General features: G+C 33.1%; 1 protein-coding gene across 3 annotated transcripts; it reads right to left on the bottom strand.

Annotated features, from left to right (window-relative positions):
- Window positions 1-446: 446 nt before the first annotated feature.
- LOC104899053 (pentatricopeptide repeat-containing protein At3g22470, mitochondrial) lies at window positions 447-3,614 on the bottom strand. Of its 3 annotated transcripts, none has more exons than XM_019250843.2 (2): window positions 3,407-3,614; window positions 447-3,053 (listed from the first exon to the last, which is right to left on the bottom strand). In XM_019250843.2, the coding sequence occupies exon 2, from the start codon at window positions 2,894-2,896 to the stop codon at window positions 767-769; it is 2,130 nt and encodes a 709-aa protein (XP_019106388.2). In that variant the 5' UTR covers window positions 2,897-3,053; window positions 3,407-3,614; the 3' UTR covers window positions 447-766. The 3 variants fall into 3 exon arrangements, with proteins under 3 accessions (XP_019106388.2, XP_048504304.1, XP_048504303.1); XM_048648347.1 differs by having other exon boundaries at window positions 447-2,985; XM_048648346.1 differs by having other exon boundaries at window positions 447-3,614.
- Between the last annotated feature and the right edge of the window lie 5,823 nt (window positions 3,615-9,437).

Genomic DNA, 9,437 nt, shown 5'->3' with positions numbered 1-9,437 from the left:
GCAAAAGGGGCTCAAATAGTAAATGCAAATTCAGCTATTCAAGTGGAAGCCTTGGCTCTTCTCTTTGGCATGAACGAAGGGAGAAAACATCAAATCAAGGATATAGAAATCTGAACAGATTCTAAGCAACTAATTGAGCGACTTCAAGAAAACAAGAATACTCCTATACGAAATATCATTAAGGATATCCTTCACATAGCGAAAGGTTTTAATTCTATTAGAGTAACAAAAGTTGGTAGAGAGCAAGTAGAAAAGGCCCATTGCCTAGCTACTTAAGCTAGAAAGATGGGCTCAAGTTTGTAAATTTCCTTTCCTATCTATCCTACTGTCAAAAAAAAAAAAAAAAAAAGGAGATACAGCTCCTTTAAACTAGATGAATTTTTAGACTTCCATGGATAGCATCTACAAATAAATAAGAGACAGTTACCGTGCCACAAGGGTCAGGCTATGAATAATTTTCTACATCAAATTTGGAGAAGGGATACCTTCTCCAATATTTTTTTAGTTGCAAAACAATGTCTTACAGGTCAACAGAAAAGGTCAATCTTTCTCATAAATGACGTTGTTTCAAGTTCTAATATCTCTTGATCTGTTGTTCTTTCTGTATTTTCAATTCCATATTTTAGCTCATAGTTGAGCAAGTTTCACCTAGGAGTTAATGCGGCAAAGATCTTGACCCCACCAGTGATTTAGTTGTTACTAGCTGTTGGTGCAACTCATATGTGAGCAAAGATCCATTGAACCTCAAAAAGAAAGAAAAAGCTGCCTACCCAGCACATGAAGACACTTGGAATTCATCAAGTAAACTTATAGGATGCTGATGTTGTTCATGGCCACCCATACTTCTACGTAAGTAATCATAATTGATGTACATGAGAAAGTCAAGAAACAAACTCTTCTCTGATGTACAAGCTGAATCTTCTATATTTTCTTGCAACTTACCATAAGCCCTATCAATTATCTTATATGTAGCATCGTCAAAGTCAAAACCAATCTCATGGAGCATTTGAGCCCACATCAGGGTCTTTTGAGGTATCCCTTGCTTGTAAAAACGAGAAAGCAACAAATTTATAGTAATGACATTTGGAATGAAAGCCAGCTTTAGCAACTTTGCAACCAACATCATGGCCCGATCCAGTATGTCACCACAAACTCCATTTATCATAATGTTGTATGTGACAGAATCTGGAACAATACCAGCTGATACTAGCTCATCCAACATTGTCATAGCTTGATTTATCCTCTGACTAGAACAAAGCCCGTGCAAGCGGATGTTATAGGTGGTAACGTCAGGCCTCCAACCACTCAAATGCATTTTGCTCACAAGGTCATTAGCACTAGCCATGTCAAATGCTTTACAATACCCATTAATAAGAGTGTTGTAAGTCACTATGTCTGGAGTTAAACCAGTGCGATGCATCTCCACGTAAGCATCAATAGCTGGCTTCATTCTCCCCTGCTTACAGAATCCATTGATAATGATATTAAAAGTACACCTGTCAGGAGTCAGACCCATTTGCCTCATGTCTCTCTCCAATTTCAGTGCTTCATTCATCATGCCACAGTTGCATAAACCAAATATCAAAGAGTTGTATGCAAAGTTGTTCGGCAAATATCCTCTGAATTTCATTTCTGTAAAAACAGAAAAAGCCTCCTCCACTAGGCCAGCTTTAGAAAGCCCATCGATGTAAATAGAGAAGGTAATAGCATCAGGTGATAAGCCTCTCTGATCCATTTCTTTCCACAAAGTTTGAGCCCCTAACATGTCCCCATTCTGGCAGTAAGCATCTAGAAGCACAGAAAAGGACACTTTATTTACAGGAAAACCTTTTGCTATCATATGATTCATGAGCTCCTTAGCTTCTTGCAGCCTACCCATCTTCGACAAACCCATAAGCAAGGAGCTACATGTGGATGATGTAGGAGAAAGACCAAATTTGACCATTGTTTTATAGGCTCTAAAGGCTTCTAGTTCAAGCCCTGCTTTACCATAGGCTGCAATAAGGGAGTTAAAAGCAATAACACTAACAGGAAGCCCCCTCTCAAGCAATTCCTCTAACAATTTCATGGCCTCATCAAGCCGATCAGCCCAACACAATCCACAGACTGAAAAATCAGGCACTGAAGCATCTGGTATAAGTTTTGACGATAAAAATTCATTCAGGACATGTTTAGCGTCTTCTTCCTTCCCATACTTATAGTGTCCAGCAACTAAAATGTTGAAAGTTATAACATCAGGAGCTATGTCTTTTCTCCTCATGTCTTCAAAAACACCATTTGCTAGAACCATGTCTCTTGCTTTTACATATCCATCAATTAGAGCATTATACATGATGATAGAGGGACTGAGGCCCAATTCAACCATCCCATCAAATAACTTTCTTGCTGCTGCTACATTACCCTCCTTGCACAATGCATTGATGATAATTTTCATGGTAACACTACTTGGGTTACAGCCACTATCAATCATCAAATGCATCCAAGTCAATCCATCAGAACTTCTCCCTCTTATACAAAATGCACTTATCAAAATATTATATGCATATACATCAGGCTGACAATGAAACTTCCGCATTATATGTAACAAACTCTCTGCAGTTACAAGACAACCGTGTCTACTAAATCCTAGAATCATAGAATTGAATGTAAAATTAGATGGGCAAGGCCCTTTGCCAATCATATCTCTAAATAATTTCCACACATTACCATGATCACCAACCCTAAACAGCAACTTCAACAAAATACTAACAGCTGACGGACTTGGTACCATGTCAAAATCCCTCATTTGCTTCACCACATCCAATGCCATATAAATGAACCCAGCGTCCAATAAACCCCTCATAAGTGAGTCAAGTACCGAAAAACCCGACTCATATTCCGCATGCCGGCTCCACATTTGCTCCAAAAAGTACAAACTTCTGCACGACCCAATTCTCGAGATGACCCAAGATATTACATCCTGAGCTAGCAACCTAAGATCCTCAGCTACAAGCAAATGTGCAGCAATGCAACATTGTTTAATAGTATCATCACAATGATCCTGAAATGCCAGCCTAAAAAATGCAGAGGCAGTCTCCCTACTATCAAACAATTTCATAATCTTTACAAGAGAAAAGGGGCAAAAAATTTGTGAAAAACCCATCAAAATCTCAAACTCTTTATGCTTTATCATTCTTGATAGCCCAACAACAATTCTACGCCGCTCATTTGAATTAATTACATCAAAATTTATCAAATTAGAGCTAGGGAAAGGCAAAAATTGGGAAATAAAATGATGGGTACAGGTAAATGAAGAAGAAAATGAAGAAAAAGTATGATTAAACGGTGCAACATGAGTAAAACGGATCTGGGTAAATGAGCAAATTAGGGTTTGAGCAGAGAGAAAGCGAGGAAGAAGACGACTTACCTTGATAAAGTTGCAGTTTCGGCTACATAGTACAAAAGACATTCAGTGAAAAAAGTAGCAACACCGCAAAAAAAAATTTCGGTGAAGTTAAGGTGGGGGTTTATCGGAGGTTTTTGCTGCTTGTGTCAGTTTCAAGGATTTTGGTACACTTTGCAGTGGAATTCTGGGCTGATGCCTGATATCAAGTAATTTCCGAATTAACATACCCACATCCATAACTACTAGATTATGAACATAAAGATTAATAACAATGAATATGGCCTTGTTTGGTTGTATATGGGAAGTCATACTTTCTAGGAAGTTATTTTTCCCATGTATTTGAAATTCCTAGGAAATGTAAAATTGTGTTTGGTTGACAATGGGAAGTAGAACTTCCTATGGGAAGCTCTACTTACCTAGGGGGACCTAGGTAAGTAACTTTCTCCATTTTGGAGGAAGTAGAACTTCCTAGGAAGTGCAAATTCCCATGGTTTTGTCAACCAAATAAGTTCATATACTTCTACTTCCTAGGAATTTGCAATTCTCATGATTTGTTTTGTCAACCAAACAAGGCCTATATATGTATATATATAGATAGATATGAAAATTTTGCTTACGTGTCATGTCACATCTCTTTCGTTTACGTGTCGAGTGCAAATGAATTTTCTGTCACGTCAGCACAGCCTATTTCTTGGACAAGTGGCAACATGATTTCTATGGGCATTGAACTCACCATATAATTGTCGTGCAAATCTCACCAAATCATGCCTAATCAGTTCCATGATCATTGCCAAGTTCGGTAAATTTTAATGCTATTTTTAGTTGCCGCTTTAATCTAGATATTTTTTAAATGATATTTTTTTTAATGCATCAATTAAAATCCCTTAAATTCGATAAATTTATAATTTAATCTACCAATTAAAATTACTTTATCTATGCAAATATAATCACCACTACATAGTCTATAATAAAATCCTAATTTTTTAATGAGAATGTCAAACATAAAATCCTAATTATTTTTAAGGAGAGTGTCAAACATAAAATTCTAATTATTTTATAATTATTTTATAGGATCAATCGATGCATGATTTACATGTATAAAGATTTCACCCAACTCCTAGAAAACTGATCATAACCATTAGATAAATTCAAACATCTGCCAATGATTTACATTTAGTACTTTCTTTCAAACCTCTAGAACTCGCAAAAATTGAAGAGAGAGAAAGCAATAAGTTTTGTTGTTAAAAAAAATTGAAAGCAAACTCTTCTCCATGTCATATACTCATAATGAGTAAAGAGAAAGCAACCAGCAAGATTGAAACCAAACACAGAATTTTTAAAAAAATGAACTCACAAAATTGAGATAATGCAATAGGTTTTGTTGTTTAAATCTTTTGAGCTAAAATCAAGTAAAAAGTTAAGCTGATCCGAGAGAACTGAAGAGAGAAGGTTAGAGATATTTGGGTTCATAAGAGAAATTAGAACAAAAGAAGAGAAGAGAAAAACTGGCGATTTTGAACCGAGAGGGAAGAATAAGTTTAAAGCGAGATATTGGCGATCTGGAATTTTGCAACAATAATCATACCCATGAGCCATGGAAGTAGAGGAAAGGAGGAAGAAGACAGAAGACAGAGGGCGACTAGGAGATAGAAAATTGATAGCCCTTGACATATGGTCTTCAATCTTCATACTATATTTTAATTTCCCCGTTTTCTTTTGGCAGCTCTTCATTGTCTTTATTTTCAACTTTTAGAGTACTTTTAGTTGCATCAAATATTATTTCTCAGAAGAAAAATAATAGTTGCATCAGTATTAAAATTGAAGATTTTTAACATCGATGTTAATTGAGACTTAGGCCTATTCTTCCAACTTATTTTCAGTTTAATTCAGTTCAATTCCAATCAGTTCAGTTCAGTTATAAATCAATTCAATTTAGTTCAGTTCAGTTCCTAATTTATTTATTATCATTACTATTAGTCAAGTTAATTTAATTCAGTTCAATTTAGTTGCAATCAGTTCAGTTCAATTTAGTTCTGTTTAATTGCAATCAATTCAGTTCAATTCATTTTTTTTCAATTTAGTTGTTTTATACGGAAGAGAACACACCCTTAGTCGTAGGTTTTGATTTATAATGTCGACAATTTATTTTGGAGTTGCATGATAGATAATTTTCACTATTTTTTATATTGCTTAATTATTACTCCAGTAGAGTATATTATTATAAGATATTATAGTAGTGTACAATAATTATCTTTATGTGTTATTTGTCTACATTAATGATGTAGGGGTAGCAATCAGTTCGATTTGGGTTAATTTCAAGTTCACCTGATTTCTGTTTCGGGTCACTTATCCCTAACCCAAACCTGACTTGATTCTGATTTCTGGTCGAAAATCAGAATTTAAACTCGACCTTTTCCGTTTCAGGTTGACCCGAAACCAACCCAAAGTGACCTGACTTTAAATTTAATCATTGCAATAATTCAACAAATTGAGTGAGTCTTGAATTCAAATGTCAACTTAATTAAATTTAGAAGATTCAAGAAACGGGTTTGGTCTAATACAAGTTAGATAAACATAAAATAGGTTATAAAAATTACAAAAGTAAGGTTTATTTCAGGTTAAATGTTAAATTTACGTGACCTTAAAGTGAGCTTGAGACAAGTTTTACCACTAAATGTTACTTAAAGTTGATTAAATTAAACTAAGCAATGTATGTGCTTTTAACTTACTACCATTTGATCATTTATATGGATACTAATAACAATAATACTGATTATTATAGATAATTTATATTTCATTATAGATAACAAGCCCATTTAGTTCTTTTGTTTAAGGTTGTTGACCCAATATGGTTTTGATGATGACAAACTAAAGTAATTTAACTAACAAAGATTATGAGTTTTATGTGTGCAAGAATCATTGTAAAAGGTTGTGCCTATAGCATTGAGAATGCTTGTTATGAAAGATGTGCGAGGTGCATTGTTCCTATGGATAAAGAGAATACTACAATCAAGGTTGAAGTGAAGAGGCTTGACTTGAAGATTGAAGTGAAGATATTCAAAGGAACAACTATCTCAGAATGGAAGTTAGAATGCATGAGTTTGTATTTAAGTTCCTAAATGTAAAAAGGGAACAAGATCCGGAAAGGTAAGGAAACTTGAGTATAAAGTTGGAATGAAGGTTTAGAGTCTCTAGTTAAGTTCCTAGGTTTAATGAGTCTAAATGGTAAAAAGGTTATGTCAGTTTCTGTTCCTATGTTGGGAACGACGTTGGTACAGTTTGGGAACACAGGTTGGGAACAGACCTAAAAGTCCTATGTTGTGCGCCTAACATATATGAAGCGCTTAACTGATTTATTTAGGAGTCCTAGCTTAGTTTGACTAGATCCACTAATTTAGGGATTAGTTAGGAGTTTGTTAGGAAAAGATTTTAAAATGATTTTCTGTTTTGAAAAGAATAATATCTTATCTTTTTATTCTAAGTAAAATCTTATCTTTTGAAAAGATTTTCTTTTAAATAAAATCTGATTTTTCGGTTTTTATTTAAATATTTTAAAAAATATTTTTTCTTAAATCATTTATTTTTAAATAGTTTAATTATTCCCCAAGTATTTAAAACCACGTAATGTTTACTGTTAAACGTTTTAGTGGGTTTAGTGGGCTTGTTTATTATTTCCCAAGTATTAATTAATTTATATGGTTTAATTACTCCCCAAGCAAACTAATATCACGTTTAAGCACGTTTACTGTTTGTGGAGTAATGGGCTTAATTATTTTATTAAAGACTTAATTTATTTTAATTAGTTTAATTAGGCTTCAAGTTTTATAAACCACGTTATACTTTATTGCTTCTCCTATTAAGTTAAGTAGTGGGTTAGTGGTTATTTAATTCTCAAGTAAAGTTAAATAAAAACTAATTAATTAATTAAGTTGGATCATGGGTTAGTGGTTAATTAGTGGTAAGTTATTTCATGACTACTTATGTTATAAATAGGCGCTTAATCTAAAGTTTAATGTGTCGGACTTTAAGTTATTCTTACATAAAGTGTCAAACTTTAGTAGTCCTTCCATAGTGTGTCTGACTTCGGTTTTAATTGGGTTTAACTAAGATAAAGTCAGTACGTCATTCCTTCAATATACTCTTGTGTTCCTTACGTATTTCCTACTTATTCCTTATTGTTTTTATCGTTTGTAATCTTGGTTTTTGGGGTAAGGGGATTTTGAGTGAAATCCTGTATTGAGAAAAGCTTTGAGTAAAGCAAGAGAAAGGGAAAAACTTGAGTGAGTTTCATTGTAAGTGTGAGAAGCTTTGAGTGAAGAAAAGAGAAGAAGAGAAAGAGAAGAGAAGGAACTTCGAGTGAAGTTTGAGAGGAACGTCGTTGTGGGAACTGTCGTTGGGAACTTGAGTTTAGTAACTTAAGTTGTGGCTCAAGAGAAAAGTAATAGGATTGTAAACATAGTTGTTTTGGCCTATTATAGTGGAAAGTATTGAGTCAAAATCCCTTGTGGTCGAGGTTGTTTCTTCCTATTAGGCCTAGGAAGTTTTTTCTCGCTAAAATCTTTGTGTATTTCTCTTGTTCCTTTCGTTGTTTTATAATTCCGCAAAAATAACGTATATTAGTCACACTATAATTCACCCCCCTCTTATAGTGTTCCCTTAGAAGTCAACAAAGGTTAAACCTATTTTAGACGATTGACATTACAAGATCATTATATCGTGTAAAATATTTCTATATTCAATTCTTAGATATATATTAGAAGAAAAAAACTATACATTACAATATATATTTCAATTATATATTACAATATAAATGAAATTTATTGTCTATTTGATAACATGAGTTACAGGTTATTTTTCTAATAAACTAAATTGAAAAATGTATTTTTCTCTTTAATTTTTTTTGTCAATTTACATTTACTATACAGGTTAAATTATAATGTTACTACTTTATGTAGGCTTTGCAAAAGCTAACTCAATACGAAATACGATCTGAACCTAACCCAAAATAAGCGGGTTAGGGTTGGAACTTTGACCGATTTTCTAACCCATTGATTAAACAGGTTAGGTTGAGGTTGACATTTTCGACTCGAAATTGACATGCTTTGACTTTATTAACTTATGAAAATGTAGGAAATTCTCGAAAAATATATTGTTAAATTTAAAATTTGGTTAAGATAGTAAATAGTGCTAAAATAGGACATAATTATTATAAGAAATATTAAACATGCATACTTTCAACAGTGAACTCTCTCATATATACTTTTAAGTAAATAATTAATTTTTTGTATAATAAAATTATGATTAAATGGATTGAACGGATAATTCGCTTATTAAATAGGTCGGGTCAGGGTTGAGTATTTCAACCTGTTTATTAAATGTTTAGTAAACCCGAACGCAAATCCAACCCAACCTGAACTGATTGCCAGCCCAACTTGGTTGCCTGCTCTACTTTTATGTTTATACTTTCATTACATATTTACAAATATATACACCATGATTTCAAGGGAAGTATTACATAATTTTAAATATATATTGTCGTATGAAGAGTTAATAGTAAAAAGGATTTGAAAAACATTAATAGCTGATAAAGAACGTGAAAATTCAAATGTTACCACAAATGTATAGTACAAAGACGTGGTTCAAAATGTTTTTACAATACTCTTATTATTACTGCTATTTAATAATTCATTTGTGTTGTTCATCCACTTCGTTAAGATACAGGGTTTTTTCTTGTTTCCTCTTCAACAAATGCTACATGCATAAAAATATTATTATAAGGTATGCTCACCCTCAAATATTATAAGGTATGCTCACCCTCAAATCAACATATACCCTTACGACACAAATGTAAATTTTTCTTTTAAAAATTTCTCTGAATGGGCCCTGTGTAAAGACAGTCCAGATAAATTTTTTTTACCAAATTTTTTTTCAAAATATAAATTTATATAAAAATAATATTATAAATATGTTCACCCTCATATCAACCTAATACATATATATCCTCATGGCACTAGATAAATTTTTCTTTTGAAAATTTCTGTTTGCGGTTGGA

The sequence above is a fragment of the Beta vulgaris genome, chromosome 7 (genome assembly GCF_026745355.1).
Source record: "Beta vulgaris subsp. vulgaris cultivar EL10 chromosome 7, EL10.2, whole genome shotgun sequence".
Classification (NCBI taxonomy): Eukaryota; Viridiplantae; Streptophyta; class Magnoliopsida; order Caryophyllales; family Amaranthaceae; genus Beta; species Beta vulgaris.
Note: the sequence above shows the minus strand (reverse complement) of the source record. Positions and strands in the feature narration are given on the sequence as shown.

Bases quoted from the DNA above. Each gene is read 5' to 3' on its own strand.
- LOC104899053 (XM_048648346.1), bottom strand. From the start codon at position 3,448: ATGTCTTTTGTACTATGTAGCCGAAACTGCAACTTTATCAAGGTAAGT.